The 15,410-nt window shown below is 50.6% G+C and overlaps 10 protein-coding genes across 10 annotated transcripts; 4 read left to right on the forward strand and 6 right to left on the reverse strand.

The window, feature by feature from the left end:
* Positions 1 to 208: 208 nt before the first annotated feature.
* Positions 209 to 1,603, reverse strand: COCCADRAFT_105114 (uncharacterized protein; the record flags this gene model as incomplete). Its single annotated transcript, XM_007717546.1, has 1 exon — positions 209 to 1,603. One exon carries the CDS (start codon positions 1,601 to 1,603, stop codon positions 209 to 211), a length of 1,395 nt encoding a protein of 464 aa, XP_007715736.1.
* Positions 1,604 to 1,911: 308 nt separating this feature from the next.
* Positions 1,912 to 2,298, reverse strand: COCCADRAFT_7899 (uncharacterized protein; the record flags this gene model as incomplete). Its single annotated transcript, XM_007717533.1, has 1 exon — positions 1,912 to 2,298. The coding sequence occupies one exon, from the start codon at positions 2,296 to 2,298 to the stop codon at positions 1,912 to 1,914; it is 387 nt and encodes a 128-aa protein (XP_007715723.1).
* Positions 2,299 to 5,849: 3,551 nt separating this feature from the next.
* On the forward strand, positions 5,850 to 6,702 carry COCCADRAFT_39731 (uncharacterized protein; the record flags this gene model as incomplete). The annotated part of the gene is made up of 2 exons (XM_007717547.1): positions 5,850 to 5,920; positions 5,970 to 6,702. The coding sequence occupies 2 exons, from the start codon at positions 5,850 to 5,852 to the stop codon at positions 6,700 to 6,702; spliced, it is 804 nt and encodes a 267-aa protein (XP_007715737.1).
* Positions 6,703 to 7,155: 453 nt separating this feature from the next.
* On the reverse strand, positions 7,156 to 7,655 carry COCCADRAFT_105139 (uncharacterized protein; the record flags this gene model as incomplete). The annotated part of the gene is made up of 2 exons (XM_007717548.1): positions 7,156 to 7,299; positions 7,350 to 7,655. The coding sequence occupies 2 exons, from the start codon at positions 7,653 to 7,655 to the stop codon at positions 7,156 to 7,158; spliced, it is 450 nt and encodes a 149-aa protein (XP_007715738.1).
* Positions 7,656 to 7,905: 250 nt separating this feature from the next.
* COCCADRAFT_7902 (uncharacterized protein) lies at positions 7,906 to 8,621 on the forward strand (the record flags this gene model as incomplete). The annotated part of the gene is made up of 5 exons (XM_007717534.1): positions 7,906 to 7,948; positions 8,005 to 8,066; positions 8,234 to 8,380; positions 8,442 to 8,549; positions 8,610 to 8,621. The coding sequence occupies 5 exons, from the start codon at positions 7,906 to 7,908 to the stop codon at positions 8,619 to 8,621; spliced, it is 372 nt and encodes a 123-aa protein (XP_007715724.1).
* A 151-nt stretch (positions 8,622 to 8,772) lies between these two features.
* COCCADRAFT_29047 (uncharacterized protein) lies at positions 8,773 to 9,325 on the reverse strand (the record flags this gene model as incomplete). Its single annotated transcript, XM_007717539.1, has 4 exons — positions 8,773 to 8,894; positions 8,945 to 9,021; positions 9,074 to 9,165; positions 9,221 to 9,325. The coding sequence occupies 4 exons, from the start codon at positions 9,323 to 9,325 to the stop codon at positions 8,773 to 8,775; spliced, it is 396 nt and encodes a 131-aa protein (XP_007715729.1).
* Positions 9,326 to 9,670: 345 nt separating this feature from the next.
* COCCADRAFT_105132 (uncharacterized protein) lies at positions 9,671 to 10,366 on the forward strand (the record flags this gene model as incomplete). The annotated part of the gene is made up of 1 exon (XM_007717549.1): positions 9,671 to 10,366. One exon carries the CDS (start codon positions 9,671 to 9,673, stop codon positions 10,364 to 10,366), a length of 696 nt encoding a protein of 231 aa, XP_007715739.1.
* A 150-nt stretch (positions 10,367 to 10,516) lies between these two features.
* Positions 10,517 to 11,413, reverse strand: COCCADRAFT_7905 (uncharacterized protein; the record flags this gene model as incomplete). Its single annotated transcript, XM_007717535.1, has 1 exon — positions 10,517 to 11,413. The coding sequence occupies one exon, from the start codon at positions 11,411 to 11,413 to the stop codon at positions 10,517 to 10,519; it is 897 nt and encodes a 298-aa protein (XP_007715725.1).
* A 189-nt stretch (positions 11,414 to 11,602) lies between these two features.
* Positions 11,603 to 13,038, forward strand: COCCADRAFT_29050 (uncharacterized protein; the record flags this gene model as incomplete). Its single annotated transcript, XM_007717540.1, has 3 exons — positions 11,603 to 12,031; positions 12,085 to 12,959; positions 13,032 to 13,038. The coding sequence occupies 3 exons, from the start codon at positions 11,603 to 11,605 to the stop codon at positions 13,036 to 13,038; spliced, it is 1,311 nt and encodes a 436-aa protein (XP_007715730.1).
* A 356-nt stretch (positions 13,039 to 13,394) lies between these two features.
* On the reverse strand, positions 13,395 to 15,011 carry COCCADRAFT_105155 (uncharacterized protein; the record flags this gene model as incomplete). The annotated part of the gene is made up of 1 exon (XM_007717550.1): positions 13,395 to 15,011. The coding sequence occupies one exon, from the start codon at positions 15,009 to 15,011 to the stop codon at positions 13,395 to 13,397; it is 1,617 nt and encodes a 538-aa protein (XP_007715740.1).
* Between the last annotated feature and the right edge of the window lie 399 nt (positions 15,012 to 15,410).

Here is a 15,410-nt window from a genome sequence, read left to right on the forward strand (position 1 = left end):
TAGGCGGTGACGACGCCTTTGCCAGTGCTCGTGTCGACCAATCAGTGTCGCGGATCAGTAGGACTCAAAGTCGAGTCCTAATTGATTCCAACAATTCCCCTTTAAAGAACGTTTTTTTTCTTTCTCATTTCCTTCATGTCATTCATCAGTTCCAACAACTCCCCCCCCCTTCCAATCCACTGATCGCGCGCAAGCATCACACTGCACTTTATGTCCTATAATCCCCATTAATAGTAACATACTCGTGACTAAAATCGCAAGTCCAAAACACCGCCTCCTCACCCTCCTTCTTACTCAACCGCACTACAATCTCCAAGTCTTCATTTTCCAGTATCTTCGCCGCGCGCTCCTCATCGACTTGCTCGGGCTCTCCATCCACCAGCAGCTTGAGCTCCGCACTGCCATCTGCGGGTACGAAACTCACGCTCGTCTCAGCAGGGACGACGGAATCTGCGCCTTCGGCGTAACCCGTTGCGCACAGGATGCGGCCCCAGTTTGCGTCTTTGCCGTACAAGGCGGTTTTGACCAAGGGGGAGCGAGCGATGGTCGAGGCAACGCGGTGAGCATCTTTATACGATGCAGCGTTTGTAACACGGATGGTAACGAACTTTGTCGCGCCCTCGCCATCTCTGACGACAAGCTTCGCTAGATCGACTGCGAAATCAGTGAGTACGCGCTGGAAGGCGGTGTAATCTGCGCTGTCGACCGAGGTAACGGGTTGGCCGCCGCCCGCACCGTTGGCTAAGACGGCAACGGTGTCGTTGGTGGAGGTGTCGCCGTCGATGGAGATGCTGTTGAAGGACTTTTGAACGGACGCAAGCAGTGCTTGACGTAAGGGATGGGCGGCAATGGGGGCGTCGGTGCAGATTATACCGAGCAGAGTGGCCATGTTGGGGTGGATCATGCCCGCGCCTTTGGTCAGACCTGCTATGCGGTATTCCTGTTGGGTACTGGGTAGGGTGAAAGATCGGGAGAGGAGCTTGGGGAAGGTGTCGGTGGTGCAGATTGCACGGGCGGTGGCAAGCCAGTGGTCGTGAGAGTCGCCCAGGTTGGCGTATGCGGTGGGAATTTTGGAGGTGATTTTTTGGATGGGGAGGCGCTGGCCGATGACGCCGGTGCTCATGACGATGCTGCGGCTGCCTTTGAGGTCGTCTTGTGAGCTGCCGTCGCGGGCGAAACATGCGTCGGTCTCGTTGCCCATGGTTATGGCGTCTTCGATGCCGCCTCGGCCGGTGACGGCGTTGGCGCAGCCCGAGTTGACAACGATGGCCCTGATGCCCTCGCCTTTCCTCTTCTTCAGCATGTCCCTGCTGACTGTGACGGGCGCGGCCTGGAACTTGTTGGTGGTGAAGACAGCTGCTCCGGCGCACGGCTTGTCCGACGCTACAATGGCCAGGTCATCGAACCGCGTGTTGGATGCCTTGACACCAACATGTGCGCTGCCAGCCTTGAAGCCGCGTGGATAGGTACCAGAAGTAGGTACATACTTCTTTTTGGCTGGTGGGATGGCGCCGTCGCCAATTGCGGCATACGATCGTATTTGGGTTGCGAAGAGGCGATTTGTGCGTGTGAAGAAGCGCGGATTTGAACGTGAAAGAGACATGATGGCGATTTCCAAAGCAAATGAAGCTCAATTGCACTGCAAGTAGCTGTTAGAGGTGGCCAGTGTATGGATTCAAGGACTAGGCAATGGCTACGACGCAAAGGCAGACGATGGCCTGTACATTGGACGACCAAAACGTACCCTTGGACCTTTTTAATCCCTCGCAATGCCCAGTGACTCACTCAGTTGACGTCCTGCGCCTTGGTGGTCTTGCAATAAAAAAAATGGACAAGCAGTAAGCTCTGCGGCCGTTATCGCAGCCCGCCGAGCACCCGCCCCCAGGCTAGTCAAGCCCAACCCCTGCGCGTCTAGAGCAGCAGCGCGCCCACCGTCGAGCACACCAGGTGCCAGAAGAGAATCGTATATCGCGCAACCACGACGTGCTGCTTTTGCGCCAGAAACGGCACAATGATGAAGAGCACGGCGGCCGTTGGCAGACTGGCGAGGATGGACGTGCGCAGGCCACGCGAGAGCTGCATCACGATGGCTGCACAGTGTTCACTGAGCGTAAAGGGCATGCAGCTACCAGCGCTGTAGAGAACAAAAAACTGCAACGCCGTCAGGAGCAGCGTCGCTGCCAGCAGCACGTATTCGAGGTGATCGAGGCGGCGCTTCTCCTTTTCTGCCACCGCAACCTCCACCACGGGAAGCAGGGGTGGTTGTTGTTTCTTCTCAGAAGTAAAAGCAGAATACATTGTCAAAACGTAAAACAAAAAACGAGTAAGTAACTGCGATGCGAATATATCCGGATATCGGAGTGTTTACATCGGAGGGGGGAACGATCCAGACATTATATGTCCACGGCCCTCGTCTCCTCTTTGCATACGCGTTTTGGCCAAGTATAAACAGGCAATGCGAGATACAATTGTCTTGGAACCTGGTTAATGAAACAACCGGACCCTTGTTGTCCGACCATGGCAAACTCTTGGCCTCTCCGCCCTCCGTCTCGTTTGGCCTTGTTCGTTTCGATTAACTCTGACGCTACCCAGATGTCAGCAACCGGCACATCTAGCCCGCTATGCAGCGCTTACTTGCTGCATAACATGTTTATGAATTCCCTCCTCTGCAGCAGCCTCGTGGGATAAATTGTGAGCCCTTTCCGTCCTCTCAGCCTTGTTCTTTGCCGAAACTTGGCTGACGTCATGTTTTCTTTTGTGCAATCTCACATTACTATGTTCCCGTCCTCTTAATATCACCTCTAAGACGGGCGAGGAGCTTGGACAGGTCCAGATTCTGCTGTTGAACGTCATATCTACATTTTGGAGCAGGTATTGCTTTGAGGGTTGCGTAAGTGTCCTTAGATTTAAGGCAACTGCGATGTCGTAATGTTGGTGGTATTGCTCAGGGGCATATACTTAGTTGAGCAGAGCAAAACTGTAATACGCGACACGAGTATAAAGGTATGTTAGTTTCAATTCCAGCTACATAGTACAGTGGATGCTCTAACATTCTCGCAAGATGGTAATGAAGCAATCCTAAGCTGTCGACTATCCAGTCGTGAACTCTTGATGGTGCAATTTTGTAGGTTCGTCAATACCAAGAGTCAGGCATACTACCTCCCGTGCACGTACCGTAGCCCAGACCTCAACAATGTGGGGACTGCTAGTCCCAAGGATATCGTATTCCAGCCGCCGCCCAGCCTAGCAGTGTTATAGTAGCGAACCAACAGCCTCGAAAAGCTGTTTCTGTTTTTGAAAACTAGGTACTCACAACAGTGTTGGAGGTTCTTCCAGTTAACTTTATACCAACCATCGTTACACCGCCAAGACCCCAACGGTAGATGTATCCGACATTCGACCGGGTTGGACAGTATTCGATATTTCTCTGCCGCTCCATTCGGACCGATCCTTCCAGGCTGCGCGTTGGTCATTGGTGATGGTGATGGGTTTCGCGGGGGATTTATAAGATTAACAGGATCATTGGGCTCATCAACAGTTCTGTAGCTACTAGGTCTGTTAGAAAAACACTACTAAAAAAGCGCAAAGCTATTCTATGGAATGTCCTATATCTAGAGTTCAAGGGTTGTTTGAACAAGTCGAGGTATGTTCAAAACTACAATAAGACTGCATTTTGTTGTAAGAAACTCGTCAGTATCTCAATCGTCAACTTTTACAACGGAGGTTGCCCTTGCTGTCGAATGTTGGACGACTACTCATTAATCCTAAAATTTGGGACAATCATCTTTGGAGGCTTTATCTTAGGGGTGAAATATGCCGAAACTATGACTCAAAATATCACGCAAAGCTCTCACCTTATCCTATACTGTAGTGCGTTAGGGTGATATTGGGGTAGAGAAGCACGTGATTTGATGTTATGTACATGATACGAAGTAGTTTCACATGACTAAGACGGCTTCAATCTTCAAATCTACTTCAGAAATTGATAGCGAGATTGCTATCAAGCTCGTGTCGCACGTCGATATTTTATCTGCCACATACCTAGAAAGGAAATGTTACCTTTTTACCCCAGTAAACAAAAAGGAAGAATTATCTCATGCCATCTGTTCAACCAGCGGTCAAAACGCCCCCAGCCACCTCATCAAGAACAAGGCGCGCCATAAATAGAAAGAGGTAGAGGTTCCCAATGCTTCTGTATCGAGCAAAGGATATCTTCACGTTCTTCTTCCAACTCAGCTACCCGAAGAAATACGAGAAACAAAGTTGCTTCTCGCTCTATACACGCACTTTCTGCTTTGGTAGCTGCAAGATGACTCGCACACTTTTGTTCTAAGAAAGGAAAGTCCCTACTTTGGCACTTCAACATGAAAAGTTCGAGAAATTTCACGTATCAGCATAGTATGAGTTCGGCAACGAAACGACATCCCAGTCTACATGACATACAACTATTGTCAACCTCTTGCAGCAAAGCGGGAAGCATCCCAACTCTGAACTCTTTTAGGCAGGAACTCTATTTACTAACACATCTACACCGATCAAAGAGGGCGTACGCGTCTTGTGCTCTGTGTCAAACACAATCTAAGCAAAGAAAGGATAAGCGGGTGGTTGGGTAACTTTGTCTACTAAGTTGGTGCGCAAGCGCTGTGGCTGTAGAATTGTATGTGCTGCAGGGCAAAAGGTTCATGCCGCGAGGAAGAACGAAAAAGCAAATGTGTATTGAGTGGGGAAAGAAGCAAATATCTAGCGAATAGTCTTCTTGGTGACCGTGCAGGGGGAGGCTGAACGGCGACGTTGTATCGTAGAATGTTTTGCGGAGATAATAACTCGCGTCTTCTTTCTCTTCGTTTTGCTGTGATTTGAGATGGTGTTTGACGTCGTTATGACTACATACCTACTAACGCAACACTCATTTCCGGTTGTCCACACCTCTTCCACGGACGTAGTACATTTACTATCCAGAAAGCACGTAAACAAACCATATCTACTACCTACACCCGCCATGCGCTGTCACTCTCCACACCGCGCCTCCCCAGCCACTCCCGCGCAAAGATCTCTCTTTGCCAAACCCGTCCGAACATCCAAACCCCCAGCACCTCACGTGTTCAATGGCGGTCAGTCCTCACAGCCAATGAACTGTTGAGACGACAATCCCAATTGAGTCCCCCGAAAAAGCAAAACATGGACAACAGTCGAACAGCAACGACAAAACAGGGCAAATGCTCAGGTGGTAAACCGTGCATGCGTTGTTGTTGCGACTGAAGAAAACAACAAATCTTCTTTTAAATACCCCAGAATCATGCCGCAGAGGAATGAAAGCGACAGCAGCGTCAACACCAAACACCAACCATCATATCCTCGACTTGGACCCTCTTCGCATCACTGGTTCCAAGAATTATTTTGTATCAACTTTGCATATAACAATTCCTCAAGGAAAAAACATTGAAAACATACACGCAAAAATTGAATTGAGAAGTGAGACAACCAAAAAAAAAGAAGAGCAAGCGTTGCAAAAGACAAGACAAAGGAAAGAGACTGATTTTTTTTAATTCCCTTCGACATTCCCCGCGTAGCTGAGAAAAAGGGCGCCGGTCTTCCAGAAACCAAGTAAAACATCGGGGTAAAACTGGGTGTTTGATTCGGCTCGACATTTTTAGGACGACAACCTCGATTCCATCGTCTTAAGTCGGGAAAAACAACGACAACAGGAGGTACAACCGACAGTCAGAGAGGATGAGTCCTTTTTCCAAGGCATCTCTCATCCAAGCACGAAATGAGACAGCAGCAGCAGCGAGACCAACAGCAGTACAAAGTCTACGCTTGAAACCCACAATCATTGCATCGGCGTCAGGATGGCGGGGATCATATTCCAACACAACCTCCACACTACCCTATTCAACGGGTCTCTCAACAAGGATATCAAGTACGTCGTCATCTGCCACACCATCATCGTACTACACCAACCACTCAAGCTCATCACTCGCCTCAACCTCATCAACCCACATATTACCCGACCTTTACTCAACAGCGACATTAGCGCCAAGTCTCCCATCCCCAACATCCGACCTCACACTCACCACCGCATCCGCCGCGCCCCCAAGCGAAACCGACCAGGAACTGTCCTTGGAAACCAAAGTCGGCCTCGCAATGATCCCCATCGCCGTCGGTCTCTGCGCCTGGGGTCTCATCCTGCTAATCCTCTGGCGCCGACGCAAAGTCCACCAGTCACATCATCGAATAACCTCCTTCGCCGCCTTAGGCCCCGAAAAGGCGCACTCGCCCTTACTCCCCTCACTAAGCAGCAGTACAAGAAGCCGCCGCGTCTTCACAATGGCCGCATTCTACAGTCGCGACAAACAAGGCATGAGCGTAACACGACCCACGACTCCACCTCCCTGCAACTCGCCAGTCGGGCGTGCAAAAACAGATTCTAATCCCGACTCGCCTATCGATGAAGGCAGCCCGTTTCGACTGCGACCAGGGGAGGCGAGGAAGAGTCTGGGATCGGAGATATCAGAATTGTGGCCTTCGCCGCCGCCGACGGTATGGGCGCGGCGTCAGGATATACTCGAGCAGCTGCCTACATCGCGGTTCGGGCGCGATATGACGGGGCCGCGGCTGAAGCGAAGTGAGAATAGGGGATCGCTGCGGGATGCACGCGATGTGACTAGGCCGTCGATGGGTGATAATTGGCCTTTGATATGAAATCATGTTTTACACAAGCGAACCTAGCGACTTGGGTTTTTGCGTTACGATTAGACTAGTCATGTTGTTTTAGGATCAGTTTATTAGGTATACCCCCCGGTAGATTGGAGGCGTTGTTCGGCTCTGGCAAGAGACGGCTTCACTTTATGCAACGGTTTTTCTGTAGACGTGTTAACAATTATATTTTAATCATTTTGGTCTGATTGACACACCCTATGCATCAGTTTCCTTGTGTTCCTTTATGTAACCCCGGTAAAGAATGTTCCCGTAACGGTTGCGCGGGCCGACATAGTGGTGTCTGCCATCTAGCATCTAGCGTCTACTAGGAATGTGTTGCCTGGTAGGACGGATATCGATCCACAGTCGTCGGGCTTTTCAGCAAGTCCTGGCTGGTCCAACCAACTCTTGACACTTTATCATAACTCCAATGGTATCTCAAAATCTTGACGGTGCTCAATCACTCGAAGCACATCCTCGACAGCCACAGTTGACACATTCAATCTCCTGGTTCTCTTTAAGCTGATCTCTCGGGACGCGGCATATGCAGGTAGACCGGAAGTTGGTTTCTTTTGTCTGGATGCAGCGCGTGCAGCATAGCTAAGTTGCGTTAGTCCACATTCTTGTACCAATAAGTGCAAACAACTCACCTTCTCGTAACCCTGTTTCTTCCACTTGGCAATCAGCATGGGATCCGCGTATCCATTCTTGAGCAGGTAGTCGTAGAGCTGCTTGCTGATGGCCTCTTTAGTGTAGTAAAGGTCGTAGATGTAGCGGGAGCGCTGGTGCGTGATTTGGAAGATGGGCCACGTCATCTCGTACTTCTTCTTGCCCTCATGTGAAGCGTTCTCGGCGTCTTTCATCTTAGTCTGGAACTCTAGGAGCGTGTCCTCGATATCGTCGAAGCCTTCGGGCGGAGCCTTGCGAGAGGCGCGTGCCGTGCGGACGGGAGGCATGATCGAATAGTATGTAGGTTGAGTTGAACTTGTTTTCGGGGTATTGGATTTCGATTTCGACCTCGTGTCTGGTGTTTATGTATTATGTAGTTGTGGCGGTGATTAGAAGAAGCAGTTGGTCGTCAAGTTTGCGAATGCGCCGCCAGTCAAATCCGCGCTAACGCCACGGCTTGGCATTCTACTCCACCCGAGCCGCATCGTCACTGCAATTCCCGCCCTGGGACAACTGGAGCTCCGCAACACCGTCAATATGGTCATTAACCCTACCTACCTCGCCCAGCGCACGCGCTCATGTGAGTCGAATATCTGTATCAACCATTGGGGGAGTCCAAGGCTAATTCGGGCATAGCGGTCAACTGGGCCGATGCGAAGAAGAGGGTCATTCACAGCTACCGGGACTGGCTGCGGTCGGTACGCATACTCCCCATACCCTAGAGAGGATACTTTGAAGCCGATGATTGGTTTACTACCAATTGTGGTGCAAATAAGAGACCGGAAGCGAAGGGACGCGTTGGATTCGAGACATGCGGGCAGCAGTAACAACGCACAAGCGCGGGAGGCTGACAGGAACTATACAGGCTCCCGAGATCCAGACCATGTATTCGCTCAACATGCCAGTATCCCAACTTCGGACCAAAATGCGGCAGGAATTCGAGCGGCATAGATACGTGAATCAGCTGAAAACAGTCGACGTGCTGTTATTTAACAGCCACCAAGAATTCCAGGTATGGCACAACCGGAGAGCAAGATTCAAGGAGACCTTCTTTGGATTAACATATATTTCAGGAAACACTCAACTTCTGGAAGCAACTGTCACACGTACTCAAGTACTTCCGTACCGAAGAGGATCCCAAGGCACGGCTGCCAAACAACTTCATCAACGGCTTTTTGGAAGTAAGCATTCGGTTGAACCTCTGAGTAATCAAATTCCAGAATACTAATCTATGCTCCCAGGGTCGCAACTGAGTGGGCTGTCGTCGCCTGAAATCGGAATTGAAAAACAAGTCCAGGATGCGATGTAAATAGCCAAAGACAATACCATTTTCCTTTCCGTTCGCCATTGACCCATGATATCCGTGAACGCCATCAATGCAATAGTGTCTCACAAACCCTGCATTTACTCCTCCATCTTGTTAACAAACTCGTCACGTGCAATGGTGAACTTCTTCTCAACAACATCGCACATGGCCATGAGATCTTCGAGACCTTTTTCCAGTACAGTGTAAACACTGACGCCGTCTGATGCCATGTCAGCTCTGTCCTCGATGTGTTTGGAAACTAAAGCTTACCATAAGTCTGAATGCGCAGGTTCATCTTTGCTTCTGATGGATGCGGTATGGAGTAACCACAAAACTCGACGTCGGGGCTAAGAAAAATAGTTAACAGTCATTCATGTAAACATGTTCAGTTTCTGTTACTTTTTGTGAATAATATAACGCAGCGCGTTGCCTAGCGTATGGTCCTCGCCATCAAACTGGAAAGATGCTGCTGTTTCTGTGGAACCAGAAAGCTACACGTGATGTTAGACGCGGATTTACAGATTTCATCGTTTCATTTTGACATACGACTCGGATCCTGTCGCGGTCGACGGCTGGGTCAATCTCCTCGCCAGTCTCGGAAGTTGGGTCCACGATCTGGACTGGCGCGGAATCTTTCGTGGCTCCTGGCATGATTGTTTGTGGTTGGTGTTGATAAGTTGAGTAACAGACAGACGTGATCAGACGGTTATGCGACACTGCTTCAGAGTGTTGGCATGAGAAAGAGGCGCGACTTTGCGATATGCTCAGAATTTTGGGGCGAGAGCGGACTTTGGTTCGGCGAAGCGGTGGTTGGCCAGAACTTTTTTTCAGCCCTATATTGCTTGGCGGACATGACGTGGAGCGTGGGGAAGCTAGCACCCCTCTCCAGTCAGTGATTAGTCTAAACTTTTTTGTGCAACGTTCTTTTTATCCTTTTATCTGGAAATCGACTGAGTCAAACCCCCATAAATCCGAGGCCATCAATCCACCGCCACAATGCAACGCACTTGGGCCCTCAACCGCGATACAAACGAGACCAAGATCCAAGTCTCTATCAACTTGGACGGCGGCGAACTTGCGCCCTACCCGCACAGCGACTTCTGGGCCGCCCTCGACAAGGCCAATCTCAATGGCGAAGGCGAGAAGGATCATGCTACCCAAAAGTCTGCATCGCAGGAGATTTCTGTCGACACCGGCATCGGCTTCCTCGACCACATGATCCACGCCATGGCTAAGCACGCCGGCTGGAGTCTGCGCATACGATGCAAAGGCGACCTGCACATTGATGACCACCACACGAGCGAAGACACTTTCTTAGCGCTCGGCTCGGCATTCAGGAATGCGCTACAGGGTAGCACGGGACTTGCACGCTTTGGACACGCATATGCGCCACTGGACGAGGCCCTGTCGCGAGCCGTCATTGACTTGTCAAACCGGCCGTACAGTGTCATTGAGCTGGGGCTCAAGAGGGAGAAGATTGGCGACCTGAGCTGCGAAATGATTCCGCATTGTCTGCAGAGCTTTGCTCAGGCGTCGGGTACCACACTACATGTGGATTGCATCAGGGGTGATAATGATCACCACCGGGCGGAGAGTGCGTTCAAGGCACTTGCGGTGGCAATTAGACATGCGACGACGGTGGTGAAGCAGTGGGAGGGCGAGGTTAGGAGTACAAAGGGCGTGCTGTATTAGACTCGGTCTGGTAGGATGGGTCAATACAATTCACATAAACATATAGTTATAGTCACAAAACTTGAATAGATTTCACACTTCGAAGGTATCACTTGTGTAACACATGTCTGATATGAAGGAGAAAACTGCCAGAGACCGCTTGGCTAAACTCTATGACGTATCTATTTTCTCGTCGCCGTGATGATTGGCATAATGGCCATGCTTACAGAACAGTCGTTCGTCCTGGACTGACGGTGCTTCTAGTTCGAAACCAAGATTGTCCTCCAGCATCCATGCAATAAATTCATCAACATAACTTCCATGTGGTTGAGGCGGAAGAACAACAGTCACTGCTTCTTTGGCACGCATACTCTCAGCATCGCAACGGGAGTTCCCGAGTGCTCTCGTCTTGTACTGAAGAACATAGTCCATCATACGCCTTTCGAAGATCCAAGCGTTGTTAAAAGCGCTGCCACGAATCACTAGTCGAATCCGGACTTCTTTGGCATTGTTATGTGCCATCCTGGTCAAGGTACATGCGACGAAAATCTCAAGATTCTTTTCCGAGTAGCCTAGCTCTCTGGGGAGGCGCTGGTAAACTTGTTCCCAGTGAACTCCGAGCCTGGTCTCGAGACTCTGGTTGGTCCAAGCTGTTATGCCACGGCATATGCACTTGGGAGTGCGTCCAGCAAGCGTCTCACTGCCATCGTACACGGATGAAGTGTTGCCATTGTGCCTGGACAAGAGACCGAATAACTCGTCCATAAAGCCATTTCGTGGCTCGTACAGTACATTGGCTGGTCCCAAAACGACGACGGGTGGGTATTGCTCGTTGAGATCACACAGTCGCTTTTGGATCGATGCATCTCTGGTTTCTTGATAGATGAGCTTGCAAGTCAAGAGCAACGACGTCGGTAGCCTGTAGTACGGCCAGCTGCACACGCCGACGGGAGAAGACTTGACGACGGGCCATATATACTTGTACACGAGCTCTGGTAAGAAAGAGTAGATGTGGCAGCGCAGCTCAGGCGGCAGGGCCACGAGGCGGGATGCGAGTGCTGGCTGCATTGCATTGGGACAGTGAACGTCGGCGCGAGTTACGCTTACCCGGCCCTCTCCCTCTCCTGAGACCCTTGCCGAAGCGAGCATGGCCCAAGCTCAATCCCGCGGCGTCGCGAGTGGAGCTCGCAGCATCACACGCCCGACGCCGCCAATTCGCTGTCGACGCCCGTCTTGCTTTCTTTACACCTCGCCGCCATGCTCTCCGGCATCCTCATCTTCAATCAAAAGGGCGAGAACCTCATCTTTCGCGCTTTCCGCAACGACTGCCGCCCACGCCTGGCCGATGTCTTCCGCATCCAGGTCATTTCCAATGCACAAGTCCGCTCCCCCATCCTGACCCTGGGCTCCACCACCTTTAGCCATGTCAAGCACGAGAACATCTATCTGGTAGCTGTCACCAAGAGCAACGCCAATGCCGCCCTTGTCTTTGAGTTTCTTTACCGCCTTGTCGGGCTGGGCAAGGCCTACTTTGGCAAGTTCGATGAGGAGGCTGTCAAGAACAACTTTGTCCTTGTCTATGAGCTGCTCGACGAGATTCTCGACTTTGGATACCCCCAAAACACCGAGACGGACACGCTGAAGATGTACATTACCACAGAGGGGGTCAAGTCAGAGCGGACAATGGTGAGCTTCTCCATGTGTGAGTATATCAGGAATAACTACTGACTATGGAATAGGAGGACTCTTCCAAAATCACTATGCAGGCCACGGGTGCGCTTTCATGGCGCCGGGCAGACATCAAGTACCGCAAGAACGAGGCCTTTGTCGACGTTATCGAGGATGTCAACCTGCTCATGTCCGCAACCGGAACAGTGCTCCGGGCAGATGTGAATGGTCAGATTATCATGCGCGCATACCTTTCCGGCACCCCAGAATGCAAGTTTGGCCTCAACGACCGACTGACGCTGGGCGAGGACCATCTACAACAACCCTCGGGCAACAAGGCGGGTGCAAAGGCAACAAGGGCAGCAGCTGGTAGTGTCACGTTGGAGGACTGTCAATTCCACCAGTGCGTCAAGCTCGGCAAGTTCGATGCTGACAGGATAATATCTTTTGTTCCACCAGACGGCGAGTTTGAGCTCATGCGCTATCGGGCGACCGAGAACGTCAATCTACCTTTCAAAGTCCACGCCATTGTAAACGAGGTTGGCAAGACAAAAGTCGAATACAGCATTGCCATTCGCGCCAACTACGGCTCCAAACTCTTTGCTACCAATGTCGTCGTGCGCATACCCACGCCTTTAAACACCGCCAAAATCACCGAGCGAACTTCACAGGGCAAAGCCAAATACGAACCAGAACACAACAACATTGTTTGGAAAATCCCACGCTTCACGGGTCAAAGCGAGTTTGTCTTAAGCGCTGAAGCTAGCCTGACTAGCATGACCAACCAAAAAGCATGGTCCCGACCACCACTCAATCTTAGCTTTTCACTCCTCATGTTCACTAGCTCTGGTCTCTTGGTACGCTATCTCAAGGTGTTTGAGAAGAGCAATTACAGTAGCGTAAAGTGGGTGCGGTATATGACGAGAGCAGGCAATTATGAGATAAGGTATGTTTGTTTCCCGAGCCGTTTATATAACCCCTACCTATCATGTCTTGATGCTAACATAATTACCTATAGATTCTGAGAAAAGGCATGTTTTGCTTTGTCCATATTATTATTACTACTATTACCATTATTACTTGTGCTATACAGTTCGGTGTTTGCATTGCATTGCAGGCGTCATTGGGGAGAAGGGACTCGGTTATCTACGATATCCTTGAATATAATCAGAAGCGATTACATTAGACCCCTTTTTGTTTCTGTTGTACATGGATACGCTGACAAGCTGGTATACAAATTCCGTCCTTGATCGTGGTGCTAGGTCGTTGCTAGCTGTGATGTCTCACAGGTACCGCTCTGCGAAAAGCGGTATGTGTGTTGTAGACATCCATCCAACTCCATACGCCATACAAACCCTTCTCTCCACATGCACCCGCCCTTTTACTCACCCAAATCCATGTCCTCATTGCTCTCCGCTCCCCCATCCTCCTCAAGCCTAGCCCTCTTCCCCTCCCTCTCCCAAATCTCCCTTCCAAAGAACAAAATCTCCCTCTTCTCAGGCGTCAAACTATCATGCAACCTCTTCCTCTCCATCTCCACTCCCTTGATCTCGTCCTTCAACTCTTTCTCCTCAGCCTTTATCTCCTGGACCTGAGCTTCGAGATCGCGGATTTGGGCTTGCAAGGTGTGGATTTGGGTTTCTTTGGTGTGCAGGGAGGACTGGTTCGTGCGGAGGCGGTTGGTGAGTTGCGAGTGCTTGGTTAGGGTTTCGCGGTAGGCAGGGATGAATGATGAGGTGGAGGTTCGTGGAGGGGTGCTGGGGAGGGGGAGGGGAGGGGGAGGGGGAGGAGGAATGTTGGGGTTGACCAAGGTGGTTCTGGTGGTGGCGTTGGGGGGGATGGGAGTCGGGGTTGCTGGAGGTAATGCTGCTGGGACCGCGGGTGTATTTGGTTTGTTGGTGCTGGGTTTGTTGATATCCTGTTGCATAGACATGGTGTGAATGCTAGAAGTCGAGATGCTAGGTGTAGGTGTAGGCGTCGATGTTGGCGGAAGCATGGGTGCAGGCTGAGGAAGCATTTTTCTTTGAAAGGCTTGTTTGAACTCATCAATTGGCTCGATCATTGGTTGACCTGTGGATGCGGGACCTGTAGGTGGAACTGGAGTTGGAGCCTGGAAGGTTTCAGATGTAGCGGCACGACGCCGGCGCTCGGGAATGAAGAGACTGGCCTCATCTTCGAGAGATGAAGAAGGGAACAGCTCTGTCAAGAAAAGCGGTGAGAGTGGACGCTCTGTCATCCTCTGGGCTTTAGAGGAGGGTAGCGTTATGTTGGCTTTTAGCCCGGTTGGCATACTCGCGGGCGTCTTTGTCGTGTTTGCTTTCTGTCCATTCACTGGTGTCGCTGTAGTCTCTGCCCTTAGCCCATCTTTGAGTCTTAACTTCCCCGGAGCTTTCTGTGGAGCAAGTGATGGTCTCATCTTGTATGCCGGCTCAGCACCTGCTTCGCGCTCCTGAGTCTTCTGTTTGACACGGGCTTCTTTGGTAGTAAATTCGGCTGCCACCTCGCATGCTGCGAGTAATTCTGCGGTAAAGCGCATGTCAACCGGCCACGGTGACGGGGGGTTGACTTTCTTGACCATGAAGTAGTACCTGATCACAGCTCGCAGATGAGTCAAATCCATTGTGCCATTTTTCTTCAGCCACTTGAATGCATTTGCCGCATTGGTCAACCGTATGGCCTCCTCTATCGTGATGCTAGAGTGCAGGTTTCCATGCCGATCGAAGACGTTGAAGCGGTGTCCAGGCCACTGGTTCTCGTCGCGTGTCTTGATCGGAAGGATCCAGACTTCTAAACCCTTTTTCTCGCCTTCTGTGATCTGGCCGAAGAGAATGCGTCTGGGCAGTGAAGTGAGGCGCTTGTGCTTTTTGTCTTCAAATTCTGCTTCCCGGATCTTGTCTATAGGTAGGTGCTCGAGGTAGGAAGCGTCTTTACCCATGAGACTGTGTATCTGCTGCAGAGCCTTCGTTGATAGACATTCTGTGTCGTCGGGTTCCGCCATTTCGGTTGATTGGCACTGCTCTTGTTATGCTATTAGCTAATGTCCTACTACACGATCGATCCTCTTGATACTTATATCTGGTGCGTGTTTGATTGATTTCACATTCAAGCATGTGGCTCTTTGTTGTGTTCTTATTATCAGGTCTCGTGGCCGCGACTGTTTTTTATACTAAATATACTGTTTGTGTACTAGTGGGCCATGTGTAAACGCGACTAGCGGGCACTAACGGGCACTAGCGTGTCTCGCTAGAGGATGGGAGTGAAGGAGGCTTCTAGAAAGCGTAGAAACCCAGCGTTTGAGATATAGTAGGCCGAAAGCTCAAGGTTAGAGATATTGCGGATATGTGGAGTTCTTGAAACATCTACTTAGTATGGAAATCTGCCCTTTGATCTAGGGATC

This window comes from Bipolaris zeicola (assembly GCF_000523435.1).
Source record: "Bipolaris zeicola 26-R-13 unplaced genomic scaffold scaffold_184, whole genome shotgun sequence".
NCBI lineage: Eukaryota > Fungi > Ascomycota > Dothideomycetes > Pleosporales > Pleosporaceae > Bipolaris > Bipolaris zeicola.